This window comes from Daldinia loculata (assembly GCF_022478755.1).
Source record: "Daldinia loculata strain CBS 113971 unplaced genomic scaffold F4817scaffold_16, whole genome shotgun sequence".
Classification (NCBI taxonomy): domain Eukaryota; kingdom Fungi; phylum Ascomycota; class Sordariomycetes; order Xylariales; family Hypoxylaceae; genus Daldinia; species Daldinia loculata.
The window spans coordinates 288914-306878 of NW_026054870.1; the positions used below are offsets into that span (position 1 = coordinate 288914).

General features: G+C 47.9%; 4 protein-coding genes across 4 annotated transcripts; 3 read left to right on the forward strand and 1 right to left on the reverse strand.

The window, feature by feature from the left end:
* Positions 1-5: 5 nt before the first annotated feature.
* Positions 6-3992, reverse strand: F4817DRAFT_364266 (uncharacterized protein). The gene is made up of 5 exons (XM_049306730.1): positions 3175-3992; positions 1528-3098; positions 1375-1462; positions 638-1315; positions 6-527 (listed from the first exon to the last, which is right to left on the reverse strand). The coding sequence occupies exons 1-5, from the start codon at positions 3407-3409 to the stop codon at positions 274-276; spliced, it is 2826 nt and encodes a 941-aa protein (XP_049160372.1). The 5' UTR covers positions 3410-3992; the 3' UTR covers positions 6-273.
* Positions 3993-7161: 3169 nt separating this feature from the next.
* Positions 7162-9065, forward strand: F4817DRAFT_333591 (alpha/beta-hydrolase). The gene has a single exon (XM_049302774.1). It carries the CDS (start codon positions 7614-7616, stop codon positions 8601-8603), a length of 990 nt encoding a protein of 329 aa, XP_049160373.1. The 5' UTR covers positions 7162-7613; the 3' UTR covers positions 8604-9065.
* A 2935-nt stretch (positions 9066-12000) lies between these two features.
* Positions 12001-13317, forward strand: F4817DRAFT_333594 (uncharacterized protein). Its single transcript, XM_049302775.1, has 2 exons — positions 12001-12549; positions 12616-13317. Exons 1-2 carry the CDS (start codon positions 12331-12333, stop codon positions 12940-12942), a joined length of 546 nt encoding a protein of 181 aa, XP_049160374.1. The 5' UTR covers positions 12001-12330; the 3' UTR covers positions 12943-13317.
* Positions 13318-14643: 1326 nt separating this feature from the next.
* F4817DRAFT_314603 (uncharacterized protein) lies at positions 14644-16361 on the forward strand (the record flags this gene model as incomplete). The annotated part of the gene is made up of 3 exons (XM_049300428.1): positions 14644-14832; positions 14887-16121; positions 16181-16361. 3 exons carry the CDS (start codon positions 14644-14646, stop codon positions 16359-16361), a joined length of 1605 nt encoding a protein of 534 aa, XP_049160375.1.
* Positions 16362-17965: the final 1604 nt, after the last annotated feature.

Sequence of the window (17965 nt, forward strand, 5' to 3'; positions counted from 1 at the left end):
AACGGTTTATATCATTTTTTTTTACGTGTCCGGATAAATAGAACCGCAGTCGCGCGGTATCATCGTGATCTATGACCCACCCACCCATTTATTCTCCTCGCCGTTAACTTCCTATTTCTCGGCATTGGTGCGATGTATACGTACTAAAGAGAAACTAGCAGCTCTCCTACACTAGGTGTAGATAGTGTGAAAGGGCCCCCCTTGCGGAGAAAGTCAAATAGTGTAATCATGGCTCGAGGAATGAGGTTAGTTAGTTAGATAGATAGGCGCGCACTAGTAAACGCCCGCTCTGCTAGGGACGGGCGGAGTCTCGCTAGTAGGAGTGACTGAGCCGAGAGACCCAAATTTACGGTCCGTGTTTTTTCGAAGAGAAAGTTGGAATCGCGGTTTCTTCTCCCAGCTGTTGATGCTAGCAGTGTCTCCGGGCTGAACTGTCCTGATCGAACTTGGGTCGAGGTGGGACTGTGGGAAGATTCCCCAGCCCTTTGACGTTGTGCCGGACCGGCACCAGTGATCGGTGTAAGCCCCTGGTGAAAGTAATGTGTTAGTTTCTGGTTTCTACAGCTCGGATAAGCTGCGAAGCTGCTTGAAGTAGCTCGGCCACCACCATAGTATGAACAAATAGATAGGAACTTACAACCAATGTTCTTAATGACATCTCCCTTGTCAAATTTCAGCCACCTATCATCACCGTTCTTCTGATTCCACTTCCATCGTGCTACAGCTTGGACGTTACTTGTACCCTGCATTTTGATCTCGGTCTTCGGCGGTGCATCGATCTGTACAGAGTCGGCTTCGAATGCCGCACGCACACCGTCGTGCCAGCCGATACCCCATTTACCTTCGTACTTGACCGGGAACTCGATACCGATTATCCTAGCTCCGATAGCAAAGTGCAGGACCGGATCTCTGCCAGGCGGTGAGCGCATAACCCCGTTCTGTATTTTCCTCGTTTCCGTCGCAATGGCAGAAGGTAATCTAGAGAGCTCTCGCGAGAGTCCGACCATGACGGAGAGCATTGGCGGATGTGGTAAGTGAAGATCAAAGTTGTCCCTAAAGGCCGGTGGTATCTCCGGCGCTTCGACTACCGTTAGGCCAGGGATGACGGGGAGTGGACGAGGATGTCGTGCCAGATGAGCGAATAATTGGCTCTGGTTAAAGAAAACCGTAGCATCGCTCTCTTCGACAGTCTTGCCTTCTTGAATACAGAACAAGCATCCGTAAAGCTGTTCTTCTACATGTCGAATTTGCAGATGACTCTTTTGGAGTATACGTAGTCGAAACCCGATGGAATTGGACGTAAAACTTCCGGAGGCTGGGTAATATGTGAGACGGAGTTCATATATAAATATATATAGGGAAGATAGATCTTACAGTCGTTATTCAAGTCTTGCTCGACCGACTTAAAGTCGATCTCGAATAAACAGTGATTGCACTTTGCTACAACGGCCATTGAAAAGCCCTATCTCCTCTGTCAATACTGCTCGCGGGATCAATGTGACGTATACAAACCATATCATGACTTACACCAACGGGCCGTTTGATTTTCTTGAAGCCGAGCCGACCAGCCATGACCTCTTCTGCGCCCTTGCAAAACCCTTTGAGCTTGTAGAAAGAGCTATACGGACCTATCGAACAGTCCGCTTCTCGCGCGGGGATGGGCTGCTCGTCCGGCATCGGGTTTTCTGCGTCGACCGGGATCAGGCCCGAATCTACGTTACCTGGGATCTGGGTGCTGGGGCGACGGGCCATAAGCGTGGACGATGAGTGGTTAGTAATGGTTCCCATGCTGGAGGATATGCTGCCGTTCGTCGCTGCGCGTTGATAAATAGGCGGCAGTCCGGTATACTCTGGCGGTTGCTGCCCCGGACTAAGAGGCTCGACTGATAAGACCGAATTTCGATGTGCAGTAGAAGCGGCAGCAGTGGTAGGGCTCATGCAATCGACTATATCGAAAACTGAGCTGTTGATTGACTCAGTCGAGGGGTGGCGAGTGGTACGACGAGGACCCCTCTCCTGAGCTCTCTCTTGGGCTCTTTCCTGGGCTCTTTCTTGGGCTCTGGCTAAAGAAGTCTGCCTCGGGGGAAAGCTAGGGATAGGTGGAAGGGCTGCCTTTGGGCCCTGGGTATTAATAGCAATGTTCTCAGGGATAGAAGGGGTACGGCCAAGCACGGAAGATGTATCCGAAGGTGACCGGCTAGACGACGGATCAAGGAGTTGTCCAGGCCAACTGGCAGAACCCTCGTTAGAAGGTGATCGACTAGCAGACGTAAAGCCGCTATGGGATCTATATGTTGAACCCTGCGTAGAGTTAGTCCAACGATTCCTCTTCCTAGGAGACTGAGATCCGTCGCTAGTCGTCGCTTGGCTCTGTGAAGCCGCGCGCATTCGGCCGTCTTCGACGTCCCTTTGAGTTAGGCTGAGAGAGTCGTCGGTTTTGCTACGAATGCGCAGGGGGCCGGCGTGGCTACCGAGGGGACTAACCGGTTGTGCTGGAGGGATGGTCGGGGAGTCGTTGGGGACGGGGGGGCGACGTTCCCATCGGTCTCCCTCAACCGAAAGATCCACGGGACTGACAGGCGGGGCCGTTCCGACCTGCCACGGATCGGCCGAGGGCGGTCTTGGCGGATGTTCCGAGGTGGCATCGGATACTTCAGAGCGGTACGAGTTGCTTCTTCGGTCGAGGTCGCTTACCGATCGCGGGGGTAGATTCGCCTCCAGGCCTTCGTCGGGGCCAGCCACCGCTCCCATCATGCTGCTTAATTGCAGCTCTGTCTCTTCCATCAGTTTCTCTGTCGACATGGCCGCTGGAGGGTTGACGATAATACTTGTCGATGGCATTTGCCTATAGTGTAAGTTATTTACGTGGTCAGGGGCTGCCGACGGTGCCCTACTCCTTGGGGATGGAGACCGTAATATTGTTGGTGCGGGAGCAACCAGTTTCATCCGCTTGAGGATATCCATGATCTTCGGTGCAGCTCTTCTCGAAGCTTTTTGCAACTCATCGAACTTGGTGGGATCGAAGTCGTCGGGCTCGACATAGTCGTCGAAATCCCATAACAAGTCCTCCAGTTCGGATCGAAACTGCGCGATTTCGTCTATTGCGCACGAATAGATTCGTCAACTTATAATTCCCGATTGGCCTATTATAATTCTTAGACAAATAAATCTTACCGTTCTCCTTGATCGCATCAACAAAGTTAACGCCATACTCTTCAAAGTTCTTAGTGCAAAGCGGCTCGATCCGCTTCAGCGCCCGTTCGCCTTCTCTAACTAGGTTTTGTGCTGCCTTGAGCATAAGCGGTGACGTTTCTTGGTCAGCATTTGGCACATTTTCAATCGCTGCGTTGCCCTTTTCTACAATCTCCCTAAAAGGCGCGATCGCGAGCCGCTCGACTTCGTCCGTCATGATGGGCTAATAGGCTAATAGTATAGGTTAGACAATTGAGAGCGTATACCGTCTAACGCACACGGCGATATCTATTAATCGTCGTGGAGAGTCGGGGAGCTCCAAATTTACTATGTAGTAACTAGGATGAAGGTATGGATGGGAGTGGAGCAGCGAGCCGGCAGACTGGATGTCTCGCGACTCGGCCTTCACAGTAGTTTTACATCAAGGTTGCGCAACAACGTTTGGCGGAGACGGTAACACATAATGCGAGATGAGAAAGGGAAAAAGGAGACAGGAGACAGGAGACAGGAAAGAAAAATGAGATATCAGATGTAGAAGTTCACCCCGCGGCACAGGGAAGGCTGAACATTACCAGTTGGAATGGCGACCCCCGAATTCGCTAGAGTCTGCAGCGATAGCTTACATCCACAGTATCATCGATTGCCCGGGGGCATAACGGAACTATCAAGGGTCGAGTGGCGTCTTTGGCCAATGCAGAACAGACCAGTACATGGTAGGTCATGGACCCCTGCTCAAGGGTGTCAGGGTATTAGGGTATCAGGGTATCTAAACTCCATGATACTATGTAAGTTAGTTAACAGGTAGTTAGTTAGTTAGTACTAAATAGTATGCAAGTTAGGTACTCTATGTACTCCATACCCGCGTAGGCATATCCAAGTCTAGCGTCACCGCCTGTCAAGCCTCTGATTGGACTCTAGGGGGTTATGGTGCGTCCAGTATCACCCCCAGCAGTTCGAACACTGACAGGGGCGGTGCACACGTTCCACTGGCCGGCACCTTAGCGCTCCCCTACCATTCCCTACTACTCTACTATTAGCATCCACAGTGAAGACCTCTCGGTTGCGAATCTAATGTCTTAGAGGACCCCTGTTACGATCACTATCACAATCTAGGTATATAGTATGTCTAGGACGAATGGGACGCACTAGCTTTGATAGGAGACGTCGAGACTCCAAATTATTAGATACTAACGGTTGAGAAACCGAAAGAAGGGCTTTAATTCCGTAGGCTTCAAAGCGTATTCCGTACACAGTACCAGATTCAGCCGTTGAGGCGGTGCTACATACACTATGCGGAACTGCCACGTAGTAATGCCATAACACCGGCCATGACATATGGCATTAGGAACATTAGGAGTTATTATGTACTATGATAATCGAAATCTCTCAAGTCCAACGGAACGATCTTCAGACCACAGTGTCACCTACTTCAACAGTATGTACTCTCCGGCAGTCTCCCATTACTAACCCAGCAGTTTGTTCGGGTTGGGGTAAAAGAGCGGGATGAACGGACTCTACCTCGGCCAAACTCGACCAATAAGCAGACAATCCCAAGGATTGTCGATCGCTTTTTAATTTTTATATATATCAATTCTCCATAACAGAGTCCGGGGAGGTAAGCATCTAAACAATTGACAGGTAATTGACACCTTGTTGATTCCAGGAGACTGGAAATGAGTTGCGTGTACCTGAGGATAGATGCATAAAGACTGGTTGACGAGATAACATAGGGCGGAAGGCTTCGCGATGGATCTGAGTCAACCCACCATCGGCAAATGCATCTCCACCGAATCATGTACCCTTCGGACGAATCAAGGACCTCGGCCTATCGCGAAGGAAGGTTTCTTTGCTGACTGGCTACCTTACCGTACACATTTCCTTCCCTGAGCTCATCCCTCCGACGGCGATCCAAGGCTACCCAAGCCTGCCCACGTTACGCTGTAGAGATATGAGACATGCATCACGCATTGATAAAGGATCGAACCTAGATTGTTCGCATCATACCTATACGAATACAGTATACCATTAATAGCACTTTGTTTTAGCTCTACGTCATGGTATATACTATGTACGTCTTAAGAAGGTGAAATAGTGGTTCTCGTTGGGAAATTATATTCCTAACATTAACGATACCTCTTTAATCCTCGTCGACAAGGACACGTAGAAAGAGGTAAGAGAGAAGACGAAAGTAGTCATAGTAGACGAGAGAATACCTAGTCTCAATCCCAATTCTCAATCCCCATTTTCATCCCACCTAGTCAGTGACCTAGTCAGTGGGGGGGGACTTTCACCCCGGACATGCAGCTGATAAATAGTGCGTGCGTATGTACGTGCGAGCTGGCCTTTAGGTACATTGCTTCGTCTTGGCATCAGGGCTGATGTATGTACAGAAGACTTCCAGGCAGCTGGGATAAGGCAGAGTATATGTATGCGGCCCGGAAGCCTGGAGAAAGTTGTTCGGTATCAGGGGAGGCATTCAACGAGGCAGATTCTACAAAAACCTACTCTTTATCCAGTTCGCGATCATTCAATTATAAAATAACCTCGTAGGATTCAAAGGCGCCAGACAAAACTACCTTAGTGCTATGTTTGCCTACCTGCTGAGCGATGCGGCTGAGATAATTGTTACCATTACCGCCGTCCACATTCTCGGTATCGAAGAGCATGAGCCGGAAAGATTCAGCATGGTCCCAGCAAACGCAGACATTATTTTTTTTTTTACTGCTTAGAAATTTAGCAAGCAAGCTTCTCGAAGACGTCAAACATTGACGAGTTTGCCAGTCCTCGCGGTAATATTCGCTTGGCATCATGTACTGTATCACCAACCCTCCTCCACTTGTTCTCGAGACTTTCCGAGGACTCGTCGGTGCGCTTCTGTATTTTACCCGACATTGGACGCAACCTACCTACCTACCTAGGTACATACCTTACAGCCATAGCTCACGTGCGCCTATTGAGGCTCAACGCGAATTGGTCCCCCTGAGTAACATGAGCTAGGTTATGCGATGGTGTCATTGGGGTAGGATAGAGTAGATCGACAACAACCTTCCAAAATTCGGTTCCCAAGACCCTGATGTCTTGGAGCATCTCGTACCTAACCGAATGATAGGTACCAATAACCAAAAACAGACCACGGAGAGTTTGTTCACCTTGTAGAGTTGTACTTGTACTGGTAGACTACATAGAATCCTTCAATGGAGCCATCCGGCTAACATAGTCGGATCCCCACCGATTGTTCCCACCTAAGACTACCTTACCTGCTTGCTTGGGTCTGTCCGTTCAGGGGTCAGACATGTCTTATCCTATCGTCTTCACCTTGACGGGTTCACATGCTAACATGGTCAAGTCCCTCTTACATACCTAGCAGTATTATGTATGCTCGCGCAATTAAGGTGACCACTCTTTGATGACCAGGTCTCCCCTCTCGTTGATACCACCGTAGTATTCGCGAGTCCTTAGCTTCTATAATGTAGCTGCCCCTTGCATTTGTTTTCGCAGATATGGTGGAGATTATCGAGTCCACTCGGGTGAATTCAACGTAACATGCATTACATCGCTTCTATGATAATGTATGTATGTGTGCTGCCTTTTTAAGTTGTCACCAACAACGTATAAGTCTGTCTCGTGCTACTTCGGAGGACGCCGACAGCTTGCTAATGCGATAGTCCTAAGTTATATAATGACGGTGACTTATACTACGCTGATTGTTGACTACGCTACGATTAGGTGAAGGAGACGCGATTGGAATTATTGTGTATTACAAGGACTCCCTAGGTTACAACAAATCAAATTAGATTAAATGGATAACATAGTGAACGCCGTCACCACCAATCAGGAACTCTAGATAGTTGGTGGTAAATAACTCCGATATTTACTAGCATCTAATACGTCGTGAGAGTGGCATATGTTTAGTATGTCCCACTTGATGAGCAGGAGAGCAAACAAAGATTTAGTAGAAGTGTAAACGACGTCATTTATAAGCGCAGCTGAGAACTTCAGATATCACGATAGAAGACTCATATGATACGATGTGTAATTCACCCTTCACCTGAGCCCTATGAGTAACTACCTGCCTTACACGGCAGTAATAACTGCTAATGACTGCTAATAACTGCTAATAACTGCCAATGAACTCGGGGACACGAAACTCTCTTATAGGTCACAAACAAACTTTATGCATCAGTCACTGCTATTATCTGTCATATTCATCATATGCTCAAGAAAAGGGGAGAGCAATTTTAGGCTACAAACCTCAATCGGCATATCCTAATTACCTACCTCATACGTCTTTATATAATATATAATATATTGCTTATTCCCAACGCCGCCGCACCTATATAAGAACGTCAGCTACCTATAACACACCACCCAAAAAAAAAAAAAAAACTCAACAAGTAACATCACAACGACGCAATCGGAAAATGTCCGAGACAATCCGTCTCCCCCACAAACCCGACGCCCCGCTGTCTTACCAATTCGTGCCGGGACAGGGCCCCTTGTCAACCACCCATCTCGTCGTCTACCTCAACGGACTCATCGCCCCCCAGTCCGGCTGGCATGCAACTATAGAGGATCTTCAACGACTATGGGATGAAAGCAGCCGCAGCACTAATCACCCACCGCTACTTACCTACGACCGCTACGGCCAGGGTGAGTCCGCGCGCGATCCTGCCGATGACCAGCACGGCGGGAGCCACGACATCTGCGAGGTCGTCGCAGACCTGCACATCCTAGCGCAAGAGATTTGGCGCACCAAGATAAAGGATGTTCCGAATGAAGATGGAGCGGACCAAGTGCCGAAGTTAATCTTCGTCGCCAACAGCATCGGCTGCGTCATTGGACGTTTCTACGCCGAGACGTATCCGGGCTCTACGGCGGCACTACTATTCCTCGACAGCAACATCGCTAACAGCGACCTAGTATCGCTCTTCCCGGACCCGGACGCATCAGGCTTCGACCCGGCTACACTCCCCACGGACTCGACAGTCGCGGACCTGCGCCGCACGCGCGCGGGCTATGCCGCGCACTTCCAGCCATCGGCGCCGAACCCGGAGCACCTAGACCGGCGAAACATCATGTCGCTACTGCCGCTTTCTGACGCGCCGCCGCTGCAGGGGCCAGACGAAGGGATGGGGCCGTGGATCACAGTTGTAGGGCACGACTGGGAGACCTTTGCCGAGGAGGGCTTGCGGGGGTCCATGAACGTGCCCAAGGGTCTGACGAACGCGTACATGAACCCGCCCTGGGCCGACTACAACGAGGGGCTCACGCACCTGACGGATGCGGAGAGAGTCCGGGGTCCAGTGATAGCGACGGGTTGTGGCCATTTCATACAGAAGGATGACCCGGCGCTGGTTGCGGAGCTTACGGATGACTTGATACAGAAGATCGAGGCGAATGGAGCGATATAGGGGTAGGAGGGGTGGAATTCGAGGGCTGCCTACCTGCCTAGGTTACCTACCTTTTGCTCTTGCGTAAGTATGTATGTGTGTACATGATACATAGGTAGGTAGCTTCACGAGCACCGCGATGAGTTGATGACTTGCCATTTCGGCCATTATACCTGATAGTAGCAGATAGACTATAGATACGAAGCGACGTCGATTTCACGGGTTATCTCCCTGCCAAAACCCATCTTCTTCTTCATGCGACGTGTATTTGGCTTCCGTTTCCTGCACGGAAACTCTTTGCGAGCAACGTTTCTACATAGTTACAACAGTCAGTCGAAAGGAAAACAGTTACCTCCAAGCCAACTATCTAGGTTATGTAGGCACCTAACCTACCTATCTACCACCGAGTCCCTACAAACCAAAAGCGCATGATAGAAACAGCCGTTTTCAGCACCCCGTCCATAAGTCAAGTTACAACGTTGCGCGTCGCGTAGGTAGTATTGTAGCGCGAAGCGGCTCCCCATTGGGCTGAGCTTTGATCCTATTCTTAGAACGGCACCATACCACAAGCGTGCGTAGGTAGTAAATTAGGTACCTAGTTATTGTCCTTATTTCCGAATGCACCGTGATGTGACTACTACGGCTCGGAAATGACAACGCTCGATGCTAGGTTCGTGATTATGAGCGGGTCGAGCATCCGCTCGCGAAAGATGCGATTCCGAGCTGACGAGTGGAAATGCCTGCGGCTGTTACATTGACTTCCCCTGTGTTTTAGCAACCCATCGGTACCCCATGGGAGAAGTTGGAGAGACTCTTCCTCACAGCTATTATGCTAGCTGAAGCTAGGCAGGCGCGTCATTTTGGATATGTGTAACCGGTCGTACTAAAGTCGATACTATACTCATGCTAGGGGAAAATAGGGGTTGCTCGCTTCAAGTTTCTGTTTCTGTTTCTGTATGAAGCTCTAGAAGACCCATGCATGTCAAGGGGGATTATAGATATGGATATATTCCTATCCAGAGAAGATAACTCTCGATACAGCTAGCAATCTGAATCGTTAATATATCTGAATACTAAGACCTACCTCCCGTTTTCAAACTATGTTGACACGGCGTTTCTTACCCATATTGCTTGAGGTAGTTTCGCTATTACCATCTTACTAGCACGGATGAGACTGCAACGGGCCGCTGAGCAATGTGCAAGGTATAGCGATGTCAGCTCGCTAGTCTACCCCGGGGACACTATGCTTAAGAGGTAGGTAGAGGCTAGTAGTGATCGGCCCCTATAGCCTTCCTAATTACGGCAAATCTTTCCTATACAGGCTCCTCTCTGGGGTAGAACCCCTCCTTCACAAAACGTTAACTAGTATGGAAGCGTATACTAACTACAAATAGTGTAGTAGGTCGTGCGAGCTAAGAAGTCGAGTGGTAGCGATTCGAGAGCTATGAGACCTTAAGGGTAGCTATAAGTCATGCCGGCGGCTTGATAACTTTCCGGGAACTACTAGTGCAAGCTTGTCCATGAGAAGATTCGGCAAGGAATTTCCTACAACGGTAACAAGACCGCTACTGCTGAGCGTCACATGGCGAACGTTGTTATTATATACACGCACATCCTTTACCTAAACGTCCTGCTGAGCTCACCACCGAATGGCGCCGTGGAGACCCCGAACACTGACCATTCGCGGAGGTGGTAGGCCGAGAAGCGCATATCATGCGAACTCCGCCACTATCATGCACTTAGATCTTGCAGGTGTCCCCAAGGGCCTACTTACAGGTAGAATGTTGATGTTACTCTGAAGCTTCTGCGGGCGGACGAAAGTAGATGATGTTAGACCAAACTCGGGGTACATAAACTAATTCTTAAGAATAGGAGGCGGGGAGTGATCTTGGTAATGGATAGTAGTACAAAACCATGCAGATGATTATGGGTGCTGTTCTGGAGTTTTTGGGGATCTATTAACAGTCCGCCGAGACTCTTTCTTCACCTGAGTTTTTCTCCTAGACGAGGATTTCCCTCTATGATATGATAATTATAGCTCGCAGCTACCTAGTTTTGGTGGAAGCCGTTAAAGCTGAAGGTATGTTCGACGAGAGGGATATCCTCAATGACAGAAGCCTTGCTAACAGCCTTAGATTGCTTCTGTATTCAAACTTCCTTGCTCGGCTCAAAAACGTTCGATCGCTATCTGTCTATGACTGGAGATGATCCACTGGGTTTACCAGCACATAGGAGCAAGCCAATAGATAGCACTCCGTCGGCGAGTGTTGGTTCCCAGAGCATTAAAATTTCGTGTTGCTTGTTACGGCAACCTCACGCCCCGAAGCTGCTAAGTTTAATCTTTCAATTTGTGTTTTATCAAGCCACTTCTCGATTTCTATGGCCGGTGTATTTTCATATCGCGGAGCCACTCCTGGCTCTCAGCTCCATCTCGAGATGCAGGTGTCATGGGCCTAACACTAAGCCAAGCCTAGCCTTGTTAGTACCTGGTGGCACAACGCTTGATGAATGTCATTGGAACGGGGCGTGATCTAATTCTGCACGTCAAAAGCCACGAACTCGATAGCCTTTCGGCATTACGATGACGTGCATGCGCTAATCGACACCACTATACGTAAAGTGATAGATAACATATAATATTGATGAATCGTTTCTGATCCTAGGATTTTCGCATACCGTTCATCCTAGTGGTGTTCGTGTCTAAACTCATAGCTGCGAGGTTTTTTAGATCGACGCGTTAATCACCTCGTAGTGGTGGGGGGTGGCTGAATTCGTCTGACTTGCAATATGTATCTAATATATAATATATGTATAAAGTAACCATGCATATTGCAGTAGCTGACGACGTCATCTTCTTTAAATAGACTTCCAAGGGAAACTTAGCCCACGTGGTTGCATACTACATGTATTTTAGCATGGTGCAGCTTTGATTCTCAGATCGTAAGCACGTGGTATCAGTGAGACACTGACTTGAAGCAATCGTCTCTTTAGCAGGCTAACTGGGCTTAATCGTCCCAACCGCTATTCCACAACTTGCTTAGTAAAGTTAGAAATCTCAACTGAATTTCCTTTTGATGACTACTAAACAGCCTATGATATACATACCTGTAGACATTTTGAACGGGGTAGGCTATGCCTATTGTCCTGTAAGCAGATGTTGTTGATTATATTGTCGAAGTCTGTAAGGCCGTCTTGGTAATACAAACATTTGCATGTAAAGGAAGGACTATACCACTGGAATGGTATAATATAAAGTTTGATTTCACTCTATCTCTGAAACTGATAATTGCCCTTTAAAGTTTAACGCATTGGCCACCCCACAGATCTCCCGTCCCATCTTCTCCACTTTACGGCTTTCCAAATGCAGGGTCCGATGCTCGGTAGGTGGCTCGATTTAGTTCCACTGTCGTCATTGGTGGCTGACCACGTTAGCTGACGTTAGCTGACCTGGAAACGAAGAAATGACATGGGATCGATCCCTAAAAAATTATGACCATGTAATAATGTGGGCGGTCTACAGAAGTGGTCTGCTGCCTCTACCTCCTCCTCTCTTTCTACTCTACTCCCACACCAATGCGTCAAAACGAGGCGATCCAATTTCAATCCTTCTTCTGGCTTGGTCATTTTTATCCTACTGCCTTCTCCTCGCGCGCATCAGCAACCCCAGTAATGATACTTCTGAGTTCAACCATAGCCTCGTCACTTTCCTCGGTTCTTTGATCACAATCTTTGATCACAATCTTTCCAAATGCCGCCGGCTAAGTCAAAAGCGAATCACGACGACGCAAAGTCGGAGACGGCGAGCGTCAAAGATCGGAACGGCCACGGATCTAACCATAACCAATCGAATGGAAAACTTCGACGTGTTGGCAGTTCCACGGGCTCACAATTGCGAGACGTAACAGCCGTCAACGGCGGCTCCTCGACTGCACTAACTTCTGCGTCCCAACCAAACCACACTCCAGGGGTAAATCCCAACTAGACTATTTTACGCTACTCTTCCAAGTTAACTTACAATTGTTTCTCAATATAGTTGCAATGGCCGTCCTTTGAACGAGATGTCCTCCACGACTACCGTCGCAAATACCTCCTCCACACCCCGACCGCTTTTGCCAACCCATACCATCACTGGGTGCTTTCGCGACCAGGAATCGGCTTGCGATCGCCCACCATGGCACGAAAATTAGAATACCGACGCCAGAGCAAGGAAAACCTTACGAAGGTCGTTAGAAAACATTTCAATGCTCTCGGCGTACAAGAAACCGACGTCATTGTTGACTTTGTTCACAAGGTCAGGAACCCAGGCGTTGGGAAGATTAAGAGGAACAAAGATTTACCACACTCTTCCCCATTACCATGATACATACCTATATACCCCATGAGAGCTGAGAGCGAGAACTATTTGCCCTTCTGGATTCGGGCGTTACTTTTATTGTTGTAGATACAGCATCATCATTATCGTATCGCTAGGCTCGCATTGAGTCTTTGCATAGGTACATTTGGGTTTCTCGCATTTTTTTTGCATTATCCTGGAGTTTTAGCGCTTGGGTGGGACTCTATCACGGAGGAACAAGGGCCGACGACTATGACGAATGGGTAGCATAAAGGGACACTCCGAGGCTCTAGGATAGGGCCTCACAGGTATATAAAGGAGGGTTTTCTATTCAATTAGGACAAATACCAATTCGGGTTTGTATTATTATTGTTATTAAATAGAAGTCGTTATCTACTCCTCGTACGAAATATTTCTTATCGTAGATGATGTTTATTATTGTTTCCACTTTGTGGATACCTCTTTGGTTCCTAGCTGCCACTTTTTTGAGTTTCGCGGTTCTGCAGCGGCGTTGGACCGAACCCCTCATGCGGGATCTGAACGCGCCTCTCATTTCCCATTACTAATTAAATTGCGATTGGCCGCGCTTCTTTAAGTGGCACCGCATCTGGCGTAACTCCGAGTTCAATTCGAAAACTCAGGTGGGTAAAATGTATGCATGTTATGTACCTGCAAATTTGAATATGTAAGGGACGGAGACTATTTTGAACATTTACTTGCCTCGCCTTAAATAAAGCCATGTTAATGAGGCTTAACAGTAATAATATATTCAACCCGTCGTGCTTGACAAGGGTTGTTTAATTGATATTAATAATAGCATGGCTATTGAGACTAGTACTACATACCTCTCATAGATAGCCCGAGGTTACCTATCTACATAATTTACCCGTAGACAACGGGTTTAAGTTAGGTATATCGATAAGCCAGTAAGCCCGGAACGCTTTGTTCTGCTAGGCTGTTTTATTGCCCCATGTTTATCAAATACATATACGTAAGAACAATCGGTCCAAACCTTATATGCGAGGACATTTCAGGTTAAATATTTTTATTTATATGACTTCGATGATGATCTAGGCTGGTACATAGCACGTACAGATGTTCAAAGGTTTTTACCATGGAGAAACGGTCCAGGTACGCTTTAGAGTCTATAAAGTACTTTAGGTACCTAACCTAATGTATTTTATTGTACCTTAATATTTCGAGGCGAGCTTTTCTTTCAAAAGATATATTTGGTTACTGCTTAGCAAATTTTTATAAAACCAATTTTTAGAAATATCAATAGTTACTTTTAGGCTTTTACATTTAACGGCTTTCCTATAGCTACATGTATTTTGTTCTTGAATAGAGTAAGTTTTAATAGGTATAGTTTGGCTGCCAGATGTTTGTTGATCGCGTGACGGCTGCCGAAGATTCCCGACCGGGCAGATGCCGGGATACATCCGTACTGTGGCTGGTCCCTCGTGGCTTTCCACATGTTAAGCTTTCCATGGAACTGTGGAGCCATTGGAGGATCGAGAATCTTCCCGTTTACTCGGCGCCGTATCTTAGCGCAAAAAAAAAGTTCGAGCGTCATTGCAACGGCTCCGAAGTTGCATGTTAATCATCTTCACTTTTTTCCCTACCTCTACGACATGCGCAAGCGTGACTGATTAGCTCTATAAACACATACGATATTATAAGGAGTTTCGACATCCGGTAGAATTTGACGTGCGACTAGGAGTATTTAACATGAAATCGACTCTATTCTCAAAGGCAGCGCTGCCCTCGCGCATACTCTCCCCTGCTCATATATATCGAAGGCAGAGATTACGAATTAACTTACGAAAGCGCGCGCAAGTCAGCACGATATGTTATCTGTCAAAAAGACCAAATATTATAACGAAGCAGCCTAGATGCGAAGCCGCATTATGCAGACGGGTATGTTAGTTTCTTCAAACTTGAGTTATACTTCTACTAACGATGTCGATATAGTCCTTCCATGCTAGCCCTACTTCTCTCGCTATTAAAGACCCATATCAAACCCTCGGCGTTGGAAAATCTGCTTCGCCGGCCGAAATAAAAAAAGCTTACTATGGGTTAGCCAAGAAGTACCACCCAGATACAAATAAGGACCCGTCGGCGAAAGACAAATTTGGCGAGATCCAGTCCGCATACGAAATCCTATCCGATGCGAAGAAGAGGGAACAGTACGACCAATTTGGCGCCGCCGGCTTTGATGCTAATGGCGGGCCCCAGCCGGGAGGTGATCCTTTCGGGGGTGCGGGTCATCCTTTCGCGGGTTTTGGGGGGCAAGGAGGTTTCGGTGCGGGCTTCGGTTTCGATGATATCTTTTCCGCGTTTACTGGTGGACGAGGGGGCCCGTTTGGCGCGGGAGGCCGTTCTGGTGGAAGGAATCCGTTCGCCCAAGAAATACTCGTGGGAGAAAATATCGAGATACAAACGAGCATATCATTCATGGAAGCGGCTAGAGGAACCAGCAAGACGGTCACGATACATCCCCTCGTGCAATGCCATAGCTGCAATGGAAGCGGTCTCAAGCCGGGTACCAAGCGGTCGGACTGCAAGTCTTGCGGCGGTACAGGTACACAGGTGCACCTCCTATCCGGTTTCCAAGTGGCGACTACTTGTGGGACTTGCAAAGGCACTGGTCAGTCAACTCCTAGGGGATCAGAATGCCGGACTTGTTCCGGGGCCGGGGCCGTTAGGGAAAGTAAGACTATTACTGTAGATATCCCGGCGGGTATTGAAGATGGGATGAGGCTACGATTAGACGGCGAAGGAGACGCACCTGTCACTGGCGGCACGGCAGGACCCGATGCTAGAACAGCTCGAGGAGACCTCTACGTTTTCGTCCGGGTAGCGTCGGATCCTAAGTTCAAGCGATCAGGCTCCGATATTCTCTATACTGCAACTATACCCGTAACCACGGCGATGCTGGGTGGTGAGGTGACTATCCCGACACTAGATGGACAAGTCAATGTAAAGGTTGGGACAGGTACGAACACCGGTGACAAGATAACCCTACCTGGATTGGGTATGAAGAAGCTAGGTGCTCGGCGTAGCAACGCGGCGGGAGACTTGAAAGTTGAATACCGAGTGGCGATGCCGAAGTATCTCTCGGCCAACCAGAGGACAATCGTGGAGATGTTGGCAGACGAGATGGGTGACAAGACAGCTAAACGGATAATGAATGTTAGGATGCCGGGGTAAGAAATCAATCAATGTCTTTCCATACATCAGCGTATCTAACCCAAGTGATTTACAGATCTGGGACCCCAGGAGAAGCAACAAGAAATGACGACCCCGAGTCACATCGAAACGAAGGATTTCTAAAATCTATATGGCATAACTTGACAAACCACCCAGCCCATAAAAGGCCAGAGGACCAAGGGCATGATCAGAATAAGCCTGACGAAGATCCGAAGAAAAAATCCGATTCGAAGTAGGCTTATACTATACCTCTTGGATGTCGTCTCCGGACGAGTGGGCGATATATATCCCCTTACAGCATGTACCATATTTACGCCTCAGGAGATAGGTGGTTAAATAAAGCACCAAAAGTTTAGAAATAGAGATTGGAACTGCATGGATGGTGTTGAGGCTGGATCGGTGATATTTGGACACCGCCGGTGGGAGCGACTCAACGGTGAGAGCAGCCTTGCGCGCCTCGGTACCCAAAACGGGATGCATTTAGCTTGTATATTACGCATAGGGGCTTCAAGGAACGTCATATAGTGCGAGGTCACTCTCCTCAATTCGAGATATACGATGAACTGGATTTAGGATGGATGACTAAGGTATATCGTTCGACTATGCCAAGTTCCACGAAGTTTCTCCACAAGAACGTTCTTCATGTATGTAATGAGCAACGTATGTAAGTATGTCGGGATGTAAGTAAGGTATGGGGCATTGATAATGTACGGAATTGATCTTACAGGCGGTCGCAGGAGCGGTCTCGGTAGGGAGAGCCGGGAGGAGGGAGCAGCCTTATTGAGTTTAAGGTCGTAGCGGCGGCCCGCTAAGCGCCTACATCCCTTGCTTCTTTCTCCGAGTCTCGAAGCTAACCGCCTGAAGGACCAATCATGGCACATTTGGAGCGGAAGAGGATTGCAGGCTGTAGCCAATGGCGTACGATAGAGGGGTCCTTTGCCGTGCTGATGGCCTCGTCACCTGCATAAGTGCGCTTGCTATCTGTACACTACTGTCTGGTAAACCGAAGTTAATGCTGTTCTATATGGCTACTATTGATTGTATGCATCTGGGAAAGAAAAGAAAAGGAGTTTAAAATGATATGATTTGGGAGATATATTATTAGGTTAGTGGTTTTGTGTTATAAGAGGGGTAGAACATCTTAACTTTGGAAAATACATATGTACAAGTAATTTAATGTAACCTTGACGTCCTTAATGTGAAGTATGCAAGTACCTCTTTGGTGGCACAACATGATATCAGGTACATGTAGGTAGGATTATAAGCTTTTTATAAGCCATTAAGAGGCGTCTTGTATGTTAAGCGCCATGTTACACATCACATAGGTAAGCTATCATAGATGTACGGAATATATGACCTAGATTGCCCAACGTTAAGTGAGTTTAGGTAGGTAAATTAGGGCATCGGTAGGGTATGTACCTACCTGGTAGTTTTGCAGATATGTAGGTACCTAACCTACGCTGATTTTATTACAGGGCAGTCGCTGCTGACGATTAACAGTGCCCTACCATCTCATTCTCCGCACCAAAACCCCACCGTACCTTATGTACCTAAGTATTGTGGTACCTTTAGGATAACTGTCCCAACTGCCTGCCCCAGCCAAACCTTACCTTTCTAGCCGGACCCCACTGTAGATACCTCCTAGGTTTAAGCCTTAAAGATTGAACCTACGGCGGCTACTTTCATAGACGCCTGCCCAGAACACTTGAAAACGTCCTTGTTGTTACCAGCCCGAACCTCCGTTCGCATGGCCACTTTCATGTGTCTCACTGCATTCACCAACGCGCCGCGTGCCACCTTATTTGTGCGTCATCTTAGTTGACTAACTCTCACTTGATCC